The sequence below is a fragment of the Hyperoodon ampullatus genome (assembly GCF_949752795.1).
Source record: "Hyperoodon ampullatus genome assembly, chromosome: 10".
In the NCBI taxonomy this organism is placed as follows: Eukaryota; Metazoa; Chordata; class Mammalia; order Artiodactyla; family Ziphiidae; genus Hyperoodon; species Hyperoodon ampullatus.
This window is the reverse complement of record NC_136923.1, coordinates 14,992,115-15,018,614: the sequence shown is the minus strand read 5'-3', so window position 1 is coordinate 15,018,614 and position 26,500 is coordinate 14,992,115. Positions and strand designations below refer to the sequence as shown.

Genomic DNA, 26,500 nt, shown 5'->3' with positions numbered 1-26,500 from the left:
TATTACATAAATGGATGCAAGTTCCCATTTATCATTCACATTTGGCATCATGTACATGCAGTTACTGAGCCAAATTCTTCTGGTGCCCAAACTTCTTTAAGGAATCAGTTCTGTGTACTTAGAAGGAGATGCATACATTAATTCGAGCCACCAGAAGGCACATAGTAACACTTTCAATTCAGTGAACACTAATGAGAAGTGCAGTGGGGGTACAAAGAAGAATTTCTTTTAAAAAAGTCTTTATGTTCAGAAACTGACAGGACAGTCTTAACTCAGCCTGAAAGCAGGTCAGGTTAGGTACCATCATAGCATATCTGAACTATGCTGTGAAAAAGAACTCGGGGATAAAGAGACCATTGCAGGCCAAAGTCACCGCACTGTGGATGAAGAAGTACCCACTGAGCTTTCAACACTAATCCAGGTCCAACCACTGTTCTAAACTCAGTCTGACTCCATCATTATGGTTTATAAGTATACTGTGGTATAATCGACCCGTGTTTTCTCCTGTGCCAAAGTAATGTGTATTTTGTGTATGGTTATTTGTTTTGGTTTGTTATCTTTCCACTAACCTAGACATGATATCTAACTTTAGGGATGTAATAACTGCTAACCTTTTTTAAAGGTATCTTTACTCATATGTTATTTTAATTTATACCCAAAATACCTGCAAGTTTGAGGTGCTTATGATAAATGTCTCATAAAAAATATGACTATAAAATTAGGTATATAGGATAAAAAACTGTAGAGTAAGAAATAAACACCCTAACTGCCCATTGATACACTTTTTACCTAGAGGGTCAGCCAGTAAAACTATTCAGCCTTGCAAGCTACATGGCCTCTTTCACAACTTCTCATCCCTGCCATTGTCATTCAAAAGCCATATATCATACAAATTAACATGTGTGACTGTGTTTCCAAAAACCTTTATTTTCAAAACCAGACTACAGGCCAGATTTGGTTCAAAGGCCATAGTTTGCTGACTCTTGGTCTATACAAAAACTGTAGTTCTTACAGACACTGTGGTGGAGAATTATATTGTTAATCTTAATCAGCTTTAAGAGATTTCATTACCAGAGGAATTTTTGAATTTCTGTATTCTGCTGAATACTTTCTCTGCTTAAAGGAGAAAACTCTCTTTCTGGCCACCTTAAATAGCTATATATATTTCCCATCATTTGGCTCTCAGCCCATATGAGAAGAATAAAAGGAAGGGCCTAAATAAGCCTTTTTTTCTCCTCTAAACTGAGCATGTTGGACTCAGATCTTTCTTGAGGGAACACCATGTGAAACATTCATTGCACTTCACTACCAAAAACAAAAGTCCTCCACTTTCTCCGATGAACTAAACATCTTGATTAAATCTAAGATCAGAGAAGCATCCAAAAAGAAATCAAATTCTCTAGCAAGTAGCTTAAATTCTCATAAATCTCTTCCATACCACTCAAAGTTAACCATTTTAATTCTGATCTACCTGTGAAAGGGAAGTGTCAACACAAGGAAGCATTTTCTTTCCTAAGATTTCAGGACATGTAATTTTTCTTCTGCTTTTCACAGTCCGTATTCCTTAGACTGTTCCACATGGCAAGAAGCAGAGAGCAGCTCAGGTCTTCTTGGTTAATGGGGATTTATTTTAAAGCTACGTGGGAAGCAATGAGGATGGGAAAAAGTCTCAGTAACCAAGCAGACAGGGCAAAAGAAGAACCGGAATATCATTCATCAGTGTTCTGAGAACCGTAGCCCTACCCTGCTGTCATCTGTTCTGGTAACCCAGCCCCAGTTCTAATAGTCCCTCCTGCTCGTCCTTCAGTTCTTCATATTTACTTTACTGACAGTTTTCTACTTGGCTAACGGCTAAATTTTATCTCTTCTCTGTATAATTTACAGCTTAGATTTTCTCCTAGCTTCCACTGCCTCAGTGTCCCTGCTACTGTATGTTTTCTACTTATTGCTTGCTCTAAGTTTATCTATTATTACCCCAACACACCTATGTTTCATATTCAAATTCCATAAGGGAGAGGAATTAATTGGGTTTGCTAGTCACTACAGAATTCAGAGATTCTGATGGATAAATAAGTTGTGATACGAATATACAATGGAATACTACCCAACCATAAAAAAGAATAAAATAATGCCATTTGCAGCAACATGGATGAGATTATCATACTAAGTGAAGTAAGTCAGAAAGAGAGAGACAAATACCACATGATATCACTTATATGTGGAATCTAAAATATGGCACAAATGAACCTATCTACAAAACAGAAACAGACTCACAGACACAGAGATCAGGCTTGTGGTTACCTGGGGGAAGGGGGTAGGGAGGGGGATGGATTGGGAATTGGGGGTTGGCAGATGCAAACTATTACATTTAAAATGGATAAACAATAAGGTCCTAGTGTATGGGGAACTGTATCCAATCTCCTGGGATAAACCACAATGGAAAAGAATATTTAAGAAAGAATGTATATATGTGTAAAAAAAAAAAAAAAGAATTCAGAGATTCCGTACCAGAACACCTCAAAGATTCTGACCAAGAGGGTGCCTTTTGTTCTGGTGCCCACTGCTGGATAACCAGATGTGGTCCAAGTCACAGGATAATGTGATACAAGAAATGGATACCTTTGGTAAGGAAAACCTCAGGAATAAAGCTGTGTGCATGGGAGACTCAAGCATTATGCCCTATCAGGTATGCCTTTATTAGTCTACATGAAAATGTTCAGAAATAAAAAGCATCTTCCTTTAGAAAAACTAAATAAATTCTATCATTTTAAAATATAACTTTCTTATAAATAGCTGGAATATTTGTCTAAATTCAAGGACTAATTCATTTTCACTTCTTGATGTGATTATTTATAATGTTTTAATTATTTATAATGGGGAACTTGTATCTATTTTTGTTTTGTAATTTTAATAAATTTAAGTTTTAAATGACTCAAAGAATTTTGTCTCTTTGGGACTTAGCAAACTTTTTGTTGTTTGTTTATTAATGTTAAGAAAAGTGCACACTGATACTACGACTAATGAAGATGTATGTTTCAAAAAATACTGGAGGGTCTCATATGTTTGTGTTTGAATAATAGTCAATATGTTTTAAAGCAAATATTATTACACATTGATTATATTACCTGTATTTTACAAAAATTTGTTGAAAATGTGAAAGGAAAACATGGCTAGCCTTGAAATAGTTAACAAGTTAATTTTGTGCTGAGTTTAAAGTTTTATATCAAAATTATGTTTTAGCTTATAAAATCTTGTAATCTTATAAACCATTTTATTATTACAATTTAGGAATAATCAGGAAGGATATATAAACATGTAAAACCTGTTTTACATTTCCATTTAAATTTTTCATTTATTTATCTGAGTATCAAGTTGGGATCATTTTTCTAATTGGCATTCCAAATAGAAGTGTTTTTTTTTTCAATACTTCATTAAACAGGGTAAAAATCCATGCTATCTCTACAAAAGATATGCCAAACAATCAATAAACATTATAATAGCTGTACAATACATTTTTCTAAATACTCAGTGATTGATCACTTCTGCCTAAGTCAATTCCAGAAGAACTACAGAATGGAGAGGAATTTGGATACATCATCATGCTGCGGCCAGTTGGCTCAACAACATGGACCAAGGAAAGAGTACCATCTGTAGAATCGTCAAGGTTTGTTTACAGAAATGAAAGCATCACCCCCCTCTCTCCCTTTGAAGTCAAAGTGGGTGTATATAATAAGAAAGGAGAAGGAGCCCTGAGTACCATGTCCATTGTCTACTCTGGGGAAGATGGTAAGTTGTGGTCAGCACTGGAATGCTCCTCCTTGAGACTGTATGTATATTTTGCATTTGTTTTCATGAACAACTCTGCTGAAGATGGTTGTGTCTTTCTCTGGATGGTAGAACCTCAACTGGCCCCAAGGGGAACTTCTGTTCAAAGTTTTTCTGCTTCGGAAATGGAGGTTTCATGGAATGGTATTGCCTGGAATAGAAACACTGGAAGAGTTCTGGGCTATGAGGTAATCCACATTAATTTCACTTTCTACTATGAATATGCCAGCTAGCAATAGCTCTGTTCAACAGTCCCGTACTACTAACCTAGTTCTTAGTATATGATAGTATATGTCTAAAGTTATAGAGAGGAATTAATGGAGGGGATCTTTCCAGGTTATCTTAAGCAAGCAAAGTAACAAATGGTAGCATTTAAACAGTAATCAGGTGATTATCTTATTTAATTATCCAAATTGCAGTCATTTTTTTTTTTTTTTTGCGGTACGCGGGCCTCTCACTGTTGTGGCCTCTCCTGGTGCGGAGCACAGGCTCCGGACGCGCAGGCTCAGCGGCCATGGCTCACGGGCCCAGCCGCTCTGCGGCGTGTGGGATCCTCCCAGACCGGGGCACGAACCCGTGTCCCCTGCATCGGCAGGCGGACTCTCAACCACTGCGCCACCAGGGAAGCCCAGTCATGTTTGTTTTTTGGGGAGAAGTAAACATTTAATCTTCAGTGATCTTAAACCATAGAAGAGTCTCACTGGGAAACCTGCTCTAAGAACTGGAGCATAACTTGAAAAAAGTTAGTCATCTCGGAAAAAGCAGTTAAGCGATAAGAAAAAGCCTACGTTCTCCTAATCTGTCATTTATAGTCTGTCTAGAATGAGGCAAATCACTTTGAATTTATGGGCCTTCATTTTCACAAAATTAAGGGATGAGACTTATTAATCACTTATTGTTCCTTTGACTTGTAAATCTAATGATTCACAAAATGAGTTACAAGGTTTACTTTATTTTGGAGTTAGAATAAAATTATGATTTTGCCTTGTACTGTTCTTTTTTTCTTTTCTTTTTATCTGAACCCTCTTGTCCAAACAGAAAGTTCTACTCATACGGTAACAGATAGATGCCTCTGCCACTCCAATTCTAGAATGCCTTACTTCTTATCTGAACCCTATTTATTTCTCAAAGCTCATCTCTAGTCTCCCCTGCTCTTTGAACCCTTCTCTGATCACTCCCTGATACTATCTTTCTTCAAATTCTTTTAGCATTTATTTCCACATCACTTTTTTGGGATGCATTCTCTGCCTTCTTTTTACATATGTACTCTAATATCTTAACTAGATTATAAGAAGTTCAAAGGCAGGCACTACGCTTTATTCTCTCTTGCCTTTTCCAATGTGCCTAAAACAGTGCTAATGCACAGGAAGGCCTCAGTAGTTGAATTATTAATTCATCTGTGATTTAAAAAACTCTCCAGGAAATGTCAATAGTAAAACATAATGTAAGTCTTTGATTGATAGTATGAATCCTGTTTTTTTCTGACATATTGTATACCCTTTGTTAAAGCTGTCAACCTTTAGATATTTCATGAAATATTTTATTGTGGTAATCTAAAAAAACCTAGGTTCTCTAATTTCCATTGTGAATTTGTATTCTTTTTTTTTATTTCTTCCCTATAAATTTTGGACTTTGATTATTTTGTTATTATTGTATAACCATTTTAATTGGAAAATATTCTCTCATTTATGTTTCTGACTTCTTCCCATATGCCACTGTGGTTGACAGTTGTTAGGAAACAATAAATTTTTTTGTTGTTTGTTTTTAATGATCAGGTCTTATACTGGACAGATGACTCCAAAGAATCCGTGATTGGTAAAATTAGGGTCAGTGGAAATGTCACAACCAAAAACATCACAGGGCTGAAAGCTAACACCGTCTACTTTGCTTCCGTGAGAGCTTACAACACTGCTGGGACAGGGCCCTCAAGCCCCCCAGTCAATGGGACCACCAAGAAGTCTCGTAAGTATATATCACATTGCAGGGACCAAGATTCACCTACAGTTGGAAACATTCCTTTGCTCAATGTTCATTTCATTCTTACCACCTCATCATTTTACTGATCACTTTATTTAGTCAAGTGGGTTTGTCCCTTAAATCTGGATAACTGTTGAAACTTTCTGGTAACAATCAAAATGAACTGTTCTGATCTTTTTGGAATTGCAAAAGAGAAAATATTTTCAGTATAAATGAAAGACAGAGAATATAATGGCTCCAATGCCCTCTTCCAACTTGAGTTCATAACCTGACCTCCCATCCTTGGAATGTTAAGTGGTTACTTAATCTTTCAGTCTCAAGATCCTCATCTGTAAAATGAAGGAAAAATAGTACCTATTTTCTCACTGGGTTTTGTTCAAGGTTAAAAGTGATAATTAATAGAAAGTGTCCAGTACATACTTTAGTAAATGCTTAGTCAATGATTTTTTGTTTGTTTTTGTTGGTTTGGTTTACCATTTGAGTCTTGATGTGATCCTTGCACTGTCAGATACCTAGATGTTTCCTTCTATGATACTTTATCACTGCAAATTACTTGGTAGCCCCTGAAATCCAAGAATTAACTCTTGTGCTTCTTTTTATCTCCCTTAACAATAAGCTAAATATCTTTCACACAGACAGGACCTACTAAATAAAGGATGAAGAGTTGATTGTTGCTGCATTTGTCCTGTGAGTGAGTCTGGTATTGCACAAATATTCCATAATATGAAGCAAAGTAGTAAATAGCAAACTGATCAGATGTGACTTAGTAAGAGCTGCAATTTGTAATTTTTTATAATTGTATAATATTTACATATTTCTTGTATATTGTAGATGAACATAAATTGTGTTAACAGGCTTTTTAAAACACATTCTTTGGTCTCTAAATCCCAATGAAAAAGAGTAACAAATATAGTTGCTGAATTCTGAGAATGACTAAGACATGAATTCACTGCTACTAACCGACAGGAAAAAATAGAGCTTGTCTTTAAATACTGCATTCGTTTTTTCCTGTGTATTGGGAAATAATAGGTGGTTTAAAAAAGTTTGAAGATCAAGTGATACAAAGTTTTTTTTCTATTTACATACTTTTCATGTCAAAAAAGAACTTAGGGATCATCTCAGTTAATAGGTCTTTGATTACAGAGTGCATTATCCACTTGTATTCATATCACCAGCCAGTAGCCAGAGATTTGTGTTCTAATTCTGGGTACGTCAGCGACTCATGACCTGATACAGGACAAGACATTCCATTTTTCTGCCTTAATTTTCTTAACTGTCAAATGGAAATTTTCTCTGCCCTCACTATTTTCTCAAATTATTAATGAGGCACAAACGAGGTTCTGATTATAGGAGCACATTGGAAAATACAAAGTACTGTGGAACTGCTAAGCAGGAAACAGATGAACAAAAACTCTCTAGTGCCAGTCCATTTTAAGGGAAGAGTACGTGTGGATCAAAAACTCTTAAACCAGCTCTCCTTCAATCCCCTAGTTTGATAAAGACGACGTCATGAGTGATCTTCTAGAACTGACTAGCTAGAGACATGGTTCTATTCCTCTTCCTGTTTTACTCCATTTTGACTAAGTTAATGAAGTCATTGCCATATACCTGTATGAACGATTTGCTTCCATGGTCCTTCTGGGGTCTAGCCTCTCTCAGTTAATCTGAAAATCTGACTGAAATCTCCAATCAATCAGTGGTTTTAAATTTGCCCAGACATTTCCTTCTAGCTGATTGGGAGATGCCAAACTCACAGAAACTTGTATGTAATTTAGTTTCTATCTCAGGCAAAATCAAGGGTGATTAGAAATGCGTAAAGATAGTATCAAAAAAAACCTCACAGATCTGACAGATCTGTGACAAACTGACAGACATTTTAGTGTAGTTGTTGATGTAACACTCAAGCTGACTCATATTACATGCGATTCCATTAACCAGTTTAAGGTGGGCTGAGACCTGAACAATAAACTTAATTATCAAAAAGATATAGAGATGTAGATATATACATGATATACACAGGAGACCATGTATATACATCTATATATACACACACACATATACAATTGTCCTTCAGTAGCCTAGAGGGATTGGTTCCAGGAACATCCACAGATGCCCAAGTCCCTTATGTAAAATGGCACAGGGTTTGCATACACCCTACATACATCCTCCATATAATTTAAATCATCTCTAGATTACTTATCATACCTAAAACAATAAATGTTATGTAACTAGTTGCAAATACAATGTAAATGCTATGTAAATAATTGTTAGCAAATTCAAGTTTTTGGAACTTTCTGGAATTTTTTTCAAATATTTTCAGTCCTAACTTGGTTGAATCTGCCAGTGTGGAACCCAGAGATACGCAGATACAGAGGGACACCTGTAAAAACATACATACATACATATATACATATAACCTTACAAATAATTTTTTTCCGTTAACTTGAATTTGCTAGTTTGATTTTCCATGCAACCTAAATTAACCATGTGATAGTTTGTGCTAACCTACTCTATGTGTTTAAGCAGAAAACTTGTTTTAGACAGAGTAGCATCAGGTTTGCTCAGTTGACCCACTTGGTCCTACAAATGGGCTTGACTGAAATTTGGATTAAATGCCAAGAACATTGTTGGTGGTTTGTCTGAGTGTTCACATGAGATCAGCCTTATCAAAGAGTAGGAGACATATCCTTTGAAAACACTTTAATTAACAGGGAGTAATTTTATCAAGATACAGTGCTAGAATGTATCTGCTGAGAGAAGAGTGAGATGAGAGTCAAGTATAAAGTGAAGTTTAGTGTTTCTTTAGCATCCGCCTTCTTTTTTGATTCAATCAAACACACAAAAACCCTTGTAATTCCTAATCTCTTTCATGAAAACCTTGTTTCAATATTTCTTAAATTTGGCTTTCACCAGCCTGTGTGCATCAGCATTTTAAAAAAAATATCCAACAAGGACTTGAGAATAAGGTTCTACAAGACTCTATCTCATATTTGGATACCAATAAAACCTCTAATTTTATTCTTTCAACATTTTTTATCACTAACATTATGAAAATAGAATAGAAACTACTTTAGTCTCCTATTGTTGCTATTCAAATTACCACAACTTAGTGGTTTAAAACAATATAAATTTGTTCTCATACACTTCTAGAGGTCAAAAGTCAGAAATGAGTTTCACTGGCTGGAAAACAAGATATGGGCAAGGGCTGTGTTCCTTTTGGAACCTCTAGAAGAGCATTTGTTTCCGTGCATTTTCTGTCTTTTAGAGAGCCTTCTCCCCTTGGCTTGTGGCCCCTGCCTCTATCTTCAATACCAGCCTCATGGTATCCTCAAGTCTTCCTCTGACTCTGACTTCCTCTTCTATCTTCACATATCCTCTGACTCTGGCTCTCTTGCCTCCTTTTTTCCTTCATCAGCATCCTTGTAATTACACTGAACCCACCCAGAGAATCCAGGATTATTTATCCACGTCAAGATCCTTAACATAATCACATGTGCAACAAGTAACATATCCACAGGTTTTGGGGATTAGAATCTGGACATGTTTGGGAGGCCCTTATTCTGCCTATGACAGTTACAAAATACTGAGCACTCATGTCCCAAGCCCAGCGTTAATGTTCTACATACTTATCTCAATTATTACAACATATCAAGGAGTATGTTATTTTAATTCCTAGATACAAGAAAACAGATGCTTAAAAAGGTTCTGCTGTGGCATCTGTTGGACTGGCATACTATGAACATGGACTCTCTGAATCTCTGGATCCCATGGACATTGTACTAGTTTGCAATCTTCATCTCTAACCATCTAAATAGCCTCTCTCCCTCCAGACTCTCAAATCTTCAGTCCAGACCTCAAACTGGTTTGAGATTTTTATCCCTAAAATGGAATCATACTCTCTTCTAATTCCAAAATTTCACTGTCTCCTCTATTCCAGAGAACAAAGAGTAGAGAAAGGTGTACAAGATCTTTCACAGTCTGTCCCCAAATTTCTTTTCATCCCATTCCTCATCTAGCCCTCGCAGCACCAGACGTACTGATCTTCTAAAGTTTAACATTCACTTATCTAATTTCACGCATTCTCCCAGTTTGTAGTGGTCCCACCATGCCTATAAACAGACAAATATCTTTTCTACTGATCTATAAATTTCCCTTTTAATATATTTGCATTTTAATGGGTGATTCTATAACTTTGGCCCATTGTGTAATATTATTGGAAATAGCTAGAAAAGAACTTCAGAGTGAAATAAAGTTGAGTATGAATCCCAGCCCAGCCATGAACTGTGTGGTAAGTCTAATTACTTAATAACTCAGAACCCATTTTCTCAACTGAAAAACAGAGATGACTGTACTTTCTTCTAGCGTTTGCTCTGAGAACTAAAGGATATAACATACACCAAGGTGACCCAGAGGCAGCCATATATTGAGAGCTCAGTGTGTAGTAACATATATTATTATATTTCTTCTTTAGAGGTGATTTTACTTTCTTTGCATTTCTTAAAGTAGGAAAGCCCATCTACTTTCTACTTTCTTTCTTTTCATAAATTTGTTGCAGAAATTTTCTTCAAGGGTGAAGGAAGGACAGGCAAAGCAAAGATGAGAAATGGCTTTAATGAAACATTGAAGATAGCTCTGATTCTAAGTGCTATCCCTGGATCTAACTTTGATTTTCCATGTCCTTGAGATGACACCAACATTACCTCTGAATAGTGGTGACAGCAAAAAATTCTGGACCCATCACACATTCATACTGTCACTGTCTAGATTTTCCATTTGATATTTGATCATCCATTGTAAATTCTGAGAAAGCAAGGCTCACATTTACTAAAATCTCTGCCTATTCTGATTGGGTACGCTAAACAGAAGACAGAGCCTTTTTTTTTTGAAACATGATGAATTAGTTAATCACTCAAGAAAATAGTGCCTGCCATGAGCCATGCACAAGGTTCAGTGCCTAATGGAGATTAAAACAGGAATGATACCTGCCTTTGGGCAATTGCTATTTTAGTGGGGAGGCAACTTAAAACAAGAAAAAAAATGAAATGAATCAAAAATTATGAAAAGTAATATGAAGAAAATAAGAGGCTGAGATATACATAAGGAACACCTATATGGGGAAGGCTACATATTTTGATATGACGTAAAAGATAAAAAGGAGCTAGTGGACAAAGAGACCTCCAAACAGAAGGAACAGCATATGCAAAGCTTCTGAAGTCTTTGTTATTATTGTTGCTGGTGATGTTGATAGCCTTACAGGTTTTTTTGAAGTAAATATCAGTGGTTTAACATTAAGTATTGTAGCTTACTAAAAATTATATCTTTCCAAAAGACAACTGAGGAGCACTGCAAGTACAAATATATTGTGATCCACACAGACTTCGCTTAAATGGAATTTAGATTTACAACCAAAGGGAGAAAAATATTTACATCAATTCCAAGAGGAAAAAGCACTGCTTATGTAGACAGAAGTATTCAGAGCCAGTAACAGAAAGTGTTTGCAAATTTTGGTTCAATTTGGCCCCTGACGTCGACTGACTAGCACTATGTACTGGATTTTTCTTGCTGTAAATAATGCAATCAATCCATATTTAGACATAAAGGAAGCATTAAGCTTTTATTTCATCTTGCACTTATGTTCTTTCTCTCTTTCCCAAATGTCAACCCCATGCTGTTACTTAGAAGTGTAACATAAGAAGTTGTTTTTGAATTGAATTCACAGTGTGAATTACAGTGGAATATAAATGCCATCTACAGAAAAATTGATCACAGGGAAGCCATTAGAGCTGCAGAGGGCTAGTTTAATGTTGCTCTGTCATTTGATTAATAGAAAATTATTTAGTCTTTGGAAATTGCCTGCAAAATTCTTCCAGTAAACTAGAAAAGTACTTGTTTGTTGAGTAGGTACTTGGTACTTGTACCAAGTAGGTACAAACATCCATGGCATGTGTTTTACATTGTCCACATGACAGTGTTTTGTTTTTCCTAGGTAATACAAATTTCAATTTCATCATAGATATTTGCAATCCAGTTTAAGCAAATACATCAAATTCATGAAACCAGAGCTGTTAAAGGCGTTCATAATAAGATGAAGGCCTTTTGAAGCACATTTTAGAAACTTAAAAAAAAAAATACTAGACACAAGGCATTGGCATTGGAGTCACGCTCATGGACAAAGATAAGAAAAGCTACAGACTATGAGAACTTCCCAGAAAATTAGCTGAGACTTCACCACTTTATCTGCCTTTCAAAAAGCACAGAAAGAACCCAAGTAAGAGCAAAATTATTAAGGGAAAATCTTGAGTATACCTTAATTATATTTAAGAAGTGAATCTTTTGCAAACTTTGGAATTCTGTTATTAGTAGCAAACCACACTGAACACAACGGAAAAACTGATTATGTCATAATGCCACAGTGAAGAACTGCTACTCCCACGAAGAGAATTAACAGTTACTGAGCTATTTAGTTTGCACCACTAACCAAGATAGCAATATTTCCTATTTTATTTCATGGAAGCTAAAACTCTTATAACTAGAATATTTTAGTCTCATTCCAAAGATTGGAAAACCAGGCCTCTTGGAAGAGACTGGATACAGATTCAGGTCTCTCTGACTTCAAAGCCCAACTCTTCACACATCCCAGATAGCATGAGAGGTAAAGCATTCCAAATAATCCACACGATTGGCCATTCATACCGTGAGTTCATTCCTGACAGAATGTTTCTCATTTTATGTCCATGGAAAGCCTTACTTCTGCTTTGGTAGATGCGGAAATAAATGCAAATGTTCCAGTATCAGAGACACAATCACTACCATATAGTTAGGAGAAGTCAGTTCTTCTCTCTCTCAGTCTGGCACTTCATCAATGGATTCATGGTGTTAAAAGTAGTACTTTTTATCTAAACATGCAAACAAACAGAAAGGGCACAGCAATAGATGAAACCTTCAGAATTCATCACTGCCAGTGACATCAAAGGATTGAATTTATATTTTTGTTGAATTGATTGTATGATGTTGTTAATGTTAGCACTTTGTTTTAAAGAACAAAGTAAAAGAAATGAGTCACAAGAGTATATTAGATATTAAAACTGTGGTATCTTATGAGAATTTTTATATTATCTCTTTTATAGCTGAGAAAGAAAAGGCACTTTGGGATAAGTTGAGGGAAAATAGTTACAAAACTATAATCATTGCCATCAGTCCTTCAGAAATAAACATACTGACAATCATTCACTGAGTTCTTACCAAGCGCAAAACTCTGTCTTTTTATTATGATTGGGTTTATATTGCCAAGAAATGTACTAGGGCATGGTTGATCCAATTGGCATGTTCGTCTTATAAATTCACGTGGATTGTTATAGGTTTGGCCATGTCAATTGGCCTTGATTATAGGACAGCATAATGAATGGACTGGCCACACTGTGTCACCTATGGATCTTCCCACAGCCCAGTACATAATTAATATGACCCAAGAAAATCACACAGGACCCCAAGTAGTTTTTCTTTAGCCATCTATTACACAGTCATTTATTCAACATATATGAAATATATGCCTCCTCCTACATGCCAAGCACCATGCTAGATGATGGAATACAGAGTTGAACAAGGCATATGTCCTCAATAAATTTAAATAAACACAGAGCACGAACAGCTATAATTCAATGTGATAAATTCATAATAAAATATGAACTGAGTCCCATGAGAGCATAGGGGAAACATTTATCTCTCCACTACATCCCAAATGAGGTGTAAGTGACTGGGTGAATGATATCCCAGGGGCTTGGCGAAGGCAAGTAGATGTATCATAATGCAATGTTGGACACCCTGTGATTCTTCCAGTGGCACATAAGACATTAAATAGCAGTTGAGTCAAAACTCCAAATAAAATCATTTCTATTTCCATCAGTGTTATAATGAGTTAAATATTATGCTCATTCAGCCTCACAAATTCAAATAAGATGCCAAAAACATCTTGATGGGTAGTTTTATCTTTGCCTCTGCTATCCAGCTGAATTATTTTTAATGTCTCCAGTTTCTTAAATCTCAAAAATAATCATGTGGACTCAAATCTTTGAGAAGCAGTATGCTGCCATGGAGAAAAACTAGATTAAAAATCAAGAGACCAGGATTCTGACTGGGATCAGCCACTCATTAGCTGCATGCTTTTGAAGACGTAGATTTCCAACCTGGACTCTAGTTTGCTTGCATGTAAAATTTTTCAGTTGGACAAGATCCATTAATTTAGAAGGCTGATTCTAAATATGTCCTCCCTTACTTCTCACTACCTTTCTCCCAGAAAACATTAATTTCAGGGAACTAAAAGCACAGTTTGGATTTAGAGTAGACACCTTTTGGGACGATCATCCAGTTTGTAATTTTCCCTCTTCAGGGTTCCTACCAGCTCTATCTATATTAAGTGACATGTATCTTTCTCACTGTCTAGCCACAATTGATTGGGCTAAGATAGAATATGGCCAAATTAAGCCAATCATCAGCTTTTACTTGGAAATTCTAGCTTGGACTATCTCTGAACAGAGGAAATTTCAAACCTCAGGTGTAGGTGAGCAGTCATGATTTCTGCCACACACACTGAGAAGAGCAAAGAGATGGTCTATGGCAAGATGAGCATGCAGCAAAAACTACTGTGAGAGGTACAGAGAGGAACTTCTTGGCTTTTGGACATTTTTTGTACCTTCTGAGGCTCTGCTGCATTCTACCATGAATTCTAAGACAGTCCCCTATATCCTTCACAGTATATTCCTAATATTTTGTTTTAAAACACCTTGAGTTGGTTGTATTACTTACAGTGAAAGTCCTAACTAGTACATGATTATTAAGTAAAGGACTACTAGGAATGAATACCTTTGTATTGATATATGTAAAAAGTTTGCCGCCTGAGTTTGTCTGAGATGCTTATTGATTGATGGACAAATTAAACACTAGATAAAGGAGCCCTCCCTCTATTCATATAGAGTAAAGTAAACAAATTCAACAGCAGTGATTAATAGATTAATACTGGACATCCAGCATGCCATTATTAATTCATAAGTTTATCACAGAGATATTTCCAAATGACCGGAATTTGAATGAATTTGCTTACTCTGATTAGAATTAATATGATATTTCAAAAGACACTGAAAACATTTTAGCTCCTTCTATGCTAATTATCCACGATTTATTTTCCCTTTTCATGTCGAAGGGTCATACAGTAACCATGAGCTAATTTATATTCATTTGTATCTTTGATTATCTTTTTAAAGCTCCAAGCCAACCACCAGCTAACATCGCCTGGAAGCTGACAAACTCTAAATTATGCCTAAACTGGGAGCATGTAAAAACCATGGAAAATGAGTCTGAAGTATTGGGCTACAAGGTGAGTATTGTGTTTTTCTTTTAACCATATCAATTAACTTACTAAGGAACCAGAAATGTCAGAACCAAATAAGAAACAAATTTTATGCACATGGAAATATAGGAATCTTTTTTTTCCAATGTTCTGAAAATACTTGGCATTGCTGCTTTTAAATTCTTCATGGAAAATTTTATATTGTGAGGTCAGAATGTGTCATGGAGCATTAAGAAATAAAACTTTATAGTATGCAACATTCTTTTTTCAAGTGACTCCCCTTGCCATCAAAAAATGATGGTGTATGTAGATAATAACTGTGAGATGAGTATGAGGTCAAAAAGTATATTCAAATAGAATTTCTAGAACTTAGGCTACAGTAGGATATCATCTTTTAACAACATAAAAGGACTCCGACAAGAGTATAGTCAAATACCCAGAGCAAACCATTTCCATCAGTGGTAATGAACATCCCCTCCTGGCAAATGCACATAGTATTCAAACAACTGAAATGGGTCCAAACTAACCAGTAACTTTTCACGGCAAGATCCAAAGATAATGGCCTCAAGCTATTTAATTAATAGAGATAAATCTATTCTCATTTCAGAAGCACTGGCCAAAAAGGAAATCTTTCTCTTAACAACTAAATTTAAAGAAAAGGCACAGACCATATATTTCCATCCAAGGATTACAGCATGTATAATGCTCGCAGTGTTATAGTGTTCCATAAGAGCTTCTGAACCTTAGATAAGCAACATGTCCATTTAACTTGATTCACCATTTTATTCAGATTCTGTACCGGCAAAACAGACAGAGTAAAACTCATATTTTGGAAACAAACAACACATCTGCTGAGCTTCTGGTTCCATTTGAAGAGGACTACTTGATTGAAATAAGAACAGTTAGTGATGGTGGGGATGGAAGCAGCAGTGAGGAAATTAGGATTCCAAAAATGTCAAGTAAGTTGAAACACCATTCCTATTGTAGATTTTGAATCCAGACAGATGCTAGCATGAAATCTGGGCTCTATGAATCTTTCCAATTCTTGTTTAAATGTTGGGTGAAAAAATAAAAGGTCTATGGTTCCATCTTTCAATTGTGAGCAAGAGGTGATGAGCCAACTTTCTTTAATCCCTCAGATTTACAACATGCTTATATATCACAAACAGTTTTATATTTCCTCATTTGAATCTAAAAAAAAAACAACAAACCCTCACAACTGTGTGTCATTGGTATATGCTTCATTCTATTGGCACAAAAATGAGAACGTTTTTCCATGGGTGCTTACTTGGAGGCTTCTGAGAGCAAGGATAGCAAATATGAAGCACATGTACATAACAACTCTCTTCCCATTTTCACGGCGGACATCACTAATCGATTACGACATTCATACTGAGCTGAGTCAGCACTTTCAAATCCTCTCAATATGATGTCCTAAGCAGGTAACACCAATCAGTCATATTTAGCATGTAATAATAATTTATTATTTCTGCTTTAGAAGAATCGCTCACGCATCTACCTGAAGCTGTGACTGAGTATAAGTCATCAGCCGCCACGTTAGCCAATCCTACTCTGCCCTGTAGTCAGACTTGGCCAATTTTAGGCATTTTTCTTTTTTACTTTTATATTTAAAACAGATATCCTAAGATAGAGGGTTAAATACACTTCCTAAAATTAAATCCAATATAAGTGAAACAAGTGTACTAAAATGTGTTATTAAAAGAGAAATAACAGTATGCATTTTAGTTCATGAAGAATTAATCTAACAAGTAATTTTACTTTTTCTCAAGACATTTTGTTTCATTTTTATATTTTGCAGGTTTGAGTTCCAGAGGAGTTTCAGTCATAGAACCTAGCATCCATTTCCTGTCAATTGTCATCATGATTTTTTACTGTTTTGCTATTCAGCCTCTTATATGATGAAGAAAACAATAAATCTTTGAGTTTTTTTGAAAGCAAATCATTCTGTAAATAAGCTCTCCAGCCCCTGTTACAAGATACATTCTTAAAACTGACTTGTTTGGAAAGAAAAAATGTATATTATGAAAATCTTGTAAATATCTATGGTACATTAATAAAACAACTTTAAACACTTTGGAATTTTAAAGTCCACACATGATTACACACATTCAGAAGGTGCCAAATTAATGCATGGAGTTGTCACTACTGTGGCTTTTAAGTGACTTAAATGGAGAGTATAAATAATTCTCTTGATGACGATGGTCAATATGAAAGAAATTGTAGTTTCCATAGCTAAGATGTCCATTTTTTATATGCTCCAGGCAATTTAATTCAGTAAATTAAAATTTCACCCTTGTTGGAAATAAAATAAAATCATTTGTTTATCCTCAGGGTTCTTTAAAAATGTAAGCTATTGTAAAGCATGCTGCATTTTATCTCTGAATCAAGTTGGGACAAGAAATATTTGTACCCAGTAATATATCCATGTACTTGATATTCTTCTCAACTCACTTTTCTATCAGTTCAGTAATAAAAATGGCAAAAAAAGTGCTTTCTGGCAAAGAAAAAGAAAAGAAGGGAAAAAGGAACCAGCGAAAACATCTAATGAATCTTGTATACAGTAAGCGATTTCTTAGAGCAAAGTTTAACTTTAAAATCAATTCTGAATTCTCCCAAGGAAGAGGTTTCATGAACAATTCTCAGGTAATTATTACAAAGTGTTAGCAATGTGTGTGGCCTTTATTTTTGTACGACAAATAAATCTGGGAACGGAATTACTTCACAAAGTTTTTTTTGACATTTTGGTCAAAAAAAAATTTTTTTGCCAATCTTCTCTGCAACTATTAAAAATAATTCTATACCATCCAAGGCTTATAAAGATTTTTGTGGGTTGACTCTTCTCTACGATGTACCTGATAAAGTCAGCAGTCTCACTTCTTGGGACTGTACAGTCTGGACAAAGCAGTCTGGGAAGAGGAAAGGTTAATGAGGGAGCCCATGCCCTTCTAAGTAATCATCTATCCTTCACAAACAGCCGTGAGGGGGTTGTCCTGCTGTCAGCCTGCTCTAGCTCCCAGCCAATCAGGTTTGATGTCCTGTGAAGCTGGGAGTGAGGAATGGTCACACTAGTATTGCCTTCTTAACATGGCGCAACCTCTTAATTAAATTATGCTGAAAATATTTTAACTCTCCTCCCAACTCTCAAATCACACAATCCTCCAAACTGGATTTTGTCATTTTCACTTCTAAAATATTTTAGAGCTGTTTAAAATACTCGACATAGTCAACAGCAGATGGACAATGACTTTCCATAGTTCAGAACTTGCTCCTTGCTGAAGAGTGTGTCAAGCACGCAGTACAAATCAATGACCCTTATTATCCATGCACATTAAGATCTGACTGTGCTTTGATGGAGCAAAATAAACAAACAACAGAAAATACTGTTTGGCACACTCACATTAACAGCTGCCTGAACAACACATATTTGTATGGATCAGATATACCTGTGTTGGCACATGGTCTTAATGGTTTTCTCAAATTGGTAAGAGACAAGATTTGTGTCCTGGTTCCCAAAGTGGAGATTGAGCATGAAATATACTATGAGATTTTTGCTTCTTCCATTAAGAGAATTAGATACATAGTCATTTGAGTAAGAATCCAAAAGCTAAGTCAGTTCTTATCAACAACACATTTATTTGCAGGTGTGTTTTAATTGATAATCACTGGAGTATTAAATGTCTGTATTATTCAATATCTAATATATTATTTATATTTTCACCCATCCATGCTAAATTTTTCAGAATATAATTTGGCATTAATATTAAAAAGTGTGAGATTTAACTCTCAATTGATTTGAATCTCTACTCTTAGTGAGGCCTTGGGCACGTCTTTTAACATCCCCATGTCACTTTTATGAGCATTAAAGGACATAATGTACACAAGTATTGAGCATGTTGCAAGCAACACTGTAAGCTGTCAACAGAGCTGCTGTCATCTGCTGCTATGAACTAAACCCCTAATGAAATAAGTTACTTAAGTGTTCAATAGACTATGAAAACATATTCAACCTGTATTTATATCAAATTCCAAAACAGCTTCAAGAAAAATGAGTAGTCCACCTACTCAACACTAAATGGCACTAAAGAATGGAACCAATCGTGGTTCCACCAATGCATGTCAGGAAAATATTCTTTGTGATGTATACACTCCTTTGACATTTAGGAAGGAGTGCCAGTGAATCCCTTTATTGATTGAGTATACTGCTGTTATATACTGTTATGAACATGATAACTCATTTCCATACTTCTTACAGGAAAAGGAAAAAAAAAGTGACTGTACCTGGAAATTGCCAGAAAATGAAAGTGAATAAGAGTTAGGACACTTGACACAGTGGAAATACAACACCGTAAAGCTATGGGCTGCCCAGATAATGTTAACTTCAAATTCAACTCCATTTTCTTTCTTCTCTTACTATTCACATTATAATCCTTCCAGGTCAGTGTCCCTTTTCTGACTATACACCAGAAGACGGCTTATAGAAGGGCACACCTGCTCTCTATAACACCAAATGCTAACAGTGAGATATGACCTGGAATCAATTTAGATTCCAAATGCAATAACATAATCATGACTTCCCTTAAGTAAATCTACTATTTTTAAGCCTCTATATGTTATCAGTTTGTACTCCATCTTGAGATGTCATGTTTTATACACCCACTGTATGCCATAATTATTACCTTATTGTCTACAGAACTACATATTTAATTCAACAACATATTTAATTTGTTTCTGTTCCAGAATTCAAGAATTTATTTCAACATCTCTATTGAACACAGTACTTGAATTAGTCAAGTTCTCCCGGGAAATAGAACCAATAGAATGTGTATGTGTGTACGTGTGTGCATGTATGTGTATATAGAGAGACAGAGAGACAGAGAAAAACAGAGACAGAGAGAAAGAGACAGAGACACAGAGAAAAACAGAGAGAGACAGAGAGAGACAGACAGAGAGTGATATATTATTATAAGGAATTAGAATGTAATTTTGGAGCCTAAGAATTCCACATCCAAGACAGCCAATGGTATAGTTCCAGTTTGAGTCTGGAAACCAGGAGATCCAATGGTGTAATTTTCATTCTGAGTCTGAATGCAAAGGCAGGAGAAAACCAATATCGCAGTTGGAAGATTTTCAGGCAAAGAGAAAGAATTCTTTCCTACTGAGCCTTTTATTTATTCAGGCTTTTAATGAATTGGATGAGACTCATCCAAATTGAAAAGGCTAACCTGATTCACTCAGTCTACTGATTCAAATGCAGAAACACCCTCACAGATACACCCAGAACATTTGGGCACCTTCTGGCCCAGTCAAGTTGACTCATAAAATTAACCATCACATCACTCTTTTTAATTATTTTAAATAATTCAGTTCTAATCCCCAAAACTTTTGAAATGAAGTTATGGAGACACTCTCCTCAGTTTATTCATCCGTAAAATGAGATGTTGGGATTACATGATCTCCAAGTTCCTTTAAAATCCTGTAATTCTATATCAAGCTGCACAGTGGCATTATTTTTAGTGCAAAACAGCTTTTAGTAACCTTTCCCCACACACACAACACTCTGCAAGGCTTTTCCAGCTTTTTTTTCTATATTTTCATTAGCCTAAATAATTGTGTTGAGCTTTCTTAATTGGACTTTACTAAAACAATAGATAAAATTGAGTATGTTTTCCAAACGGCAAAGAACCCTTAGAAGTTCTAGCCCATCTTGACCTAATCAAACTTACAAGCTTTTGCACAGCAAAGGACACCATAAACAAAATGAAAAGACAACCTAGAGGATGGGAAAAAAATATTTGCAAACTATGCGACTGACAAGGGCTTAATTTCCAAAATATACAAACAGCTCATACAACTCAACAACAAGAAAACAAACAACCCAATCGAAAAATGGGCAGAAGACCTCAGTAGATATTTCTCCAAAGAAGAAATACAGATGGCCAAGAGGCACATGAAAAGATCCTCAACATTGCTAATTATTAGAGAAATACAAATCAAAACTACAATGAGGTACCACCTCACACTGGTCAGAATGGCCATCATTAAAAAGTCTACAAAAACAAATGCTGGAGAGGGTGTGGAGAAAAGGGAACCCTCCTACACTGTTGGTGGGAATGTAAGTTGGTGCACCCACTGTGAAAAACAGTATGAAGGTTCCTCAGAAAACTAAAAATAGAATTACCATATGATCCAGCAATCCTACTCCTGGGCATATATCCAACAAAACTATAATTCAAAACGATACATGCACTCCTATGCTCATAGCAGCACTATTCACAATGCCAAGACATGGAAACAGCCTAAATGTCCATCGACAGATGAATGGATAAAGAAGATGTGGTACATATATACAATGGAATATTACTCAGCCATAAAAAAGAATGAAATAATGCCATTTGCAGCAGCATGGATGCCACTAGAGATTATCACATTGACTGAAGTAAGACAGAAAGACCATATGATATCACTTATATGTGAAATCTAAAACATGACACAAATGAACCATCTATGAAACAGAAACAGAATCATAGACATAGAGAACAGGTGGTTGCCAAGGAGGTGGGGGGTGGGGGAGGGATGGAGTGGAAGATTCAGGTTAGCAGATGTAAACTTTTATATATAGAATGGATACACAAGGTCCTACAGTATAGCACAGAAAACTATATTCAATACCCTATGATAAACCATAATGGAAAAGAATATTTTAAAAATGAATGTATATATATGTATAACTGAATCACTTTGCTGTACAGCTGAAACTAACACAACATTGTAAGGCAACTATACATCAATTAAAAAAAAAAATGACAGGGCTTCCTTGGTGGCGCAGTGGTTGAGAATCCGCCTGCTAATGCAGGGGACACCGGTTCAAGCCCTGGTCCAGGAAGATCCCACATGCTGCAAAGCAAGTAAGCCCATGTGCCACAACTACTGAGCCTGCACTCTAGAGCCCGCGAGCCACAACTACTGAAGCCCATGCGCCTAGAGACTGTGCTCTGCAACAAAAGAAACCACTGCAATGAGAAGCCCTCGCACCGTAACGAAGAGTAGCCTCAGAGTAGCCCCGCTCGCCGCAACTAGAGAAAAGCCCACGCACAGCAACGAAGACCCAACGCAACCAAAAATAAATAAATGTATTAAAAAAATAATAAACATTAAAAAAAAGTTCTGGCCCATCTTCATACTCTACTGAGAACTGCTGGAGTATTTCAGTGGTTCCCAAGGGCAAGGCTGTGATAAAGTTTCATTGTTCAGTGAAAAAATGAGAAAAACTCACACAATGTAGTGAGATTTTAATAATGAATAATTTATGAAATATTTGGGAGATGATGACTTTTTTTGTCTTTTTGTGGTGAAATGTTCACTCTTTAATGAAATGAAGTTGTATACGAATACTAGCTTGCTTTATGTGTTCGGTTTAAAAATATCTTACCTGGTAAAAGAGTAGGTTACTTTCTATAAATCAAATCAATTTTTATTATTATTTAAGACTTACCTTCTGAGAAAATCAGAAGTCTGAAAATCACTGGTGTTCATGATATCTTTTTAAAATACTTTTATTTCTTTTATCTCATTACCATCAAATTAGTAAGTTTGACTTGGTCCATCGACTAAAGTTTGTGTGCCAAGATCTTTATCTGTATCCCTTGAACACCAATGTTCTGAGTTCTATGTAATTAATTATTGTTTATGTACATAAACGCACTTACAGGTCTAGGAAATCTGGTCTACCTTTTAAAACAAGCTATTAAAATAATTAACAACAAAAAGAATATAAAAATCCTGTATTGTTTTATTATCTTAAAATGTGAAGACTATTTGCTTTCTACTTTTCCATACTAAAATTTATTTTCTTTTATGAAATTACAAATAGTAGTTATTAAGCCTTCTTTCATGTCTTGACAAAGTAAAATAATTTTTACAAAAAGGCAAATTTGTCTCCCTCATTATTTTTAAAAGTTCTGTACTTCATAGTTCTTGGTACTGTCCTGGACAGAGAGAATGATGCTTGAAACACATATTTTGCTTTCTGGACTGATTTATACAGCCAACTGTTGGGGCAATTTGTTTTTCCTTAGTTTCCTCAGGAAAATAAGTATTTTTCTTTTATAAGCCTGGCTAAAATAATAAGTTAAACTGAATTCCAGATTTTGATGGGTAAATAATATATTCTTGAAAGGAATAAAATGAAGTAAAATTCTTGGAATACAGTAGTTTTTGAGAACATATCAGAAATGCCAAATTATTTTCCTCTTTTTGAAAACATATACTTTATAGTCTGTTAAGGCATACGTGAGGAGATGCTTTTCTTGTCCAAGGTAAACTCAGGAGAGAAACAAACATGGCGACTCTTTAAATAAAGGTAGTAAGTTGCAGCTCAATGAGAGAGAAAATAAATCCTGATGTAATAAAATATTTTGCTCCCATCCCCATCAAAGACTAGGAAGTATGCTAGGCTGAAATCTTTGCAGGTTTCTCATGTTACTCCTGGAATTGAACGCTGTATTGGGTAGGTACCTGTTCTTGGACAGTGACTAATTAATGTTCATAAATCACTTTGAAGATGGAACAGCACTTCATAAGTTCTAATGATTGTTTTAGAATTTTTTTTCCCCAGAAGTATATTGACTTTTTGCAATGGCACTTTGAAAAAGCATGCATTAGTGATCGAGGCCAGGTCCATGCCTGGGGGAAAGAAGTAACTGGGAAGTATGAAAGGTAAACATTTTGAGACACCAACATTTTAGGTGAATTCATAATATCCTGCATCAACTAAATAATTTTAATTCAAACATGAGGTAATCTACATCGATTCATGACTGAGTTACCAGCTTGTGAAGTAAATGTCATAACATGAAAATTTGTTCCTGATATTTACTCATAACAAACCAAGTTTTCTCAAGGGCTTCAGATAGTAACAATAATGGGATGTAGGCAACTTTTATTACCTTTAAGTGCAGTAGTTATAAAATCTCCCAAACCAACTTTGAGCAGATACATTTCAGCCTATTTTTGTTGACAGCAAAAAGTAATTGAATATATTATTGTCTTTCTAAATCAGATCATTTTCCTTATCTATTTAAAAGTGAAAGTGTTGTCATCCTAAATTATTGTTATCTTTAGATCTGCAAACTCATACAGAGCTATATTCATCCCTTTACATTCTTAGGGAGCAGAGCCTTTAGAAGTTTCTAAAAAAAGTCTCTTAAATAAAAGGACATGGCTCAAGTTATTTTCAGCAATATTTGGAATCATTTAATATTTCAAGCTAGATGTTTGCATAAGTATGAGTTTTAACTGAAGACAGTTTGAAGAACCTACAAGCAGTTGTCAATAGACAGACAGGAGAGAAATTAATATTCACTTCATAAGTTGATAAGAATTAAGATACTGAATTTGTGTATCTGAAATTGATATGCTTCATCAGAAAACTTCTAATTCTTTATATCACATTACCTTATGTTGGGTTATGTTATGTTGTTATGTTATGTTATGTTTTATGTTACATTACAGTACAGTCATCTTTCAGTATTAACGGGGGATTGATCGGTTCTAGGATGTCCTTCAGATGCCAAAATCCATGAATACTCAAGTTCCTTACAATAGGCCTTCTATATCTGAGGATGCAGAACCTGGAGATAGGGAGGGCCGACTGTGACATCATAATTATATAATATCATAATTATATAATATCATAATTATATAATATCATAATTATATAATATCATAATTATATAATATAATTATATATTATATCACATCATATCATATTATATTATTTCTTGCCTCATTCTTCTAGAAAATGAGTCGCGGAAGAGCTGGACGTTATCTTGTTATTCCTCCTTGCATCCATCACACCAAGAGAAATGTCTAAAATCCAGTAGTTACTAAAAAAATATATTCTGAATGAATAAACAACCAAAAAGAAGCATACATTTCTGTGCATAAATTGTGTACATAAATTGTTCAGTAGACTCTCATTACCACTTCTCCAAAGTAGCGAAGTTTACCTTTCAGTAAGCCTTCCGTGTTAAAGTACTATGATTTGGCAAGATGTATAACTAATGTAGCTCTGTCCGCATATAAAATATTTTAATTTTTTAACAAATATTCTAAAAGAAAATTTTAAGGGCAAAACTTTCATAGAAAATACCATGGCATTGTACAAAAGCTTCTCCTTCCACTGTAAGATTTTTAATAGACAAAAGAATCAAACGTTTGTATAAACACGACTCTCAGAACTGTAGAATCAAGCTCAGGAGTAACACCCATGTGTGAAAAAGCCTATGGACCATTCCAAGGTCTAAGTTGTAACTATTTTCCCTGCAGTCAAATTAACTAAAGTCCATACACTTGATCAGACACTATAATGAAACGTAATCAACTTGTCATGCTGCAATATTAAATCCATATATTCAGCCAGGAGAGTATTTTTAGTTGGCAGATAACAACACAGTTATGACATCCTCTTCTGAGGTGCTACTTCCTTAGTCCACATTGTAAGATTCAGACAGTTTTGTTTCCAAAATCTCTGAATACCTGATGATTTACTGAAGTTTTCAGAAAAAAAAAATTCCCTTGACATTAAAGAGGTTGCAAACATTCAGCCCAAGGTCAAATCCAGCCATAAACAGTTTAGATGTCATGAGTGTCTGTTTGTTCAAAGATTGAAATAGTTATCAGTGTTTAGAAGTCAGAAGACATCATGTTAATTCAGCTTTCCATAGGTAATCCTGGACCTAACTTCCTGCATGATGCCAACTTAGTGAGCCACTGAATAGGGCCGTCCCTTTGAGAAACACTGCCCTTCCCTTCACCGTACTCCCCTCCCAGCTTCCATAATACATATACTCACTGCTCCATCTTTAGGCATTTGAGTTTGACTCCTGTTATATGTGACAAAATGTACTTAGAAAATAATATTTTTTGATGAAAGACCTTTGGACTAGCTATCCCTAGTTGGATACTCTTAAGCAAGATTCTTATTTGTTCTGAACTTCAGTTTCTACATCTGTTAAATGAAAATATCTTCTCCATATACATAATGGGGTTGTTCAAAGGAATACACAAAATAAAGGCTGGAAAGGGGTCTATACATTTTGAAGAGTTAAACAATTTTAAGGGGCACTGATTGGCTAAGACTCTTTGAACTTACTGTTTTCGATGAAGTACAGGTGGTACCAGAAAACACCCATCATGGCTTTCAAATTAGGTTGCGAAAATAGCCTTTCTGTTTTATTTATGTTTATGTTATCTTAATTACATTAATTCCTAATTTTTACTCTATGTTTTTGAAAGCTTAGTAATAAATATCAATTTTATAGCATATTATCTTAT

General features: G+C 35.3%; 1 protein-coding gene across 4 annotated transcripts in view; it reads left to right on the top strand.

Annotated features, from left to right (window-relative positions):
• The window catches only part of CNTN6 (contactin 6), a gene marked incomplete at both ends in the record, with an annotated part of 244,050 nt that extends 226,985 nt beyond the window's left edge, over positions 1 to 17,065 (top strand). For all 4 annotated transcript variants that reach the window (XM_079712710.1, XM_079712711.1, XM_079712709.1 and 1 more), the window contains 6 exons: positions 3,552 to 3,786; positions 3,898 to 4,013; positions 5,601 to 5,787; positions 15,060 to 15,172; positions 15,936 to 16,104; positions 16,965 to 17,065. In XM_079712710.1, coding sequence (XP_079568836.1) covers positions 3,552 to 3,786; positions 3,898 to 4,013; positions 5,601 to 5,787; positions 15,060 to 15,172; positions 15,936 to 16,104; positions 16,965 to 17,065 — 921 coding nt within the window. The remainder of the gene's footprint in view (positions 1 to 3,551; positions 3,787 to 3,897; positions 4,014 to 5,600; positions 5,788 to 15,059; positions 15,173 to 15,935; positions 16,105 to 16,964) is intronic.
• Positions 17,066 to 26,500: the final 9,435 nt, after the last annotated feature.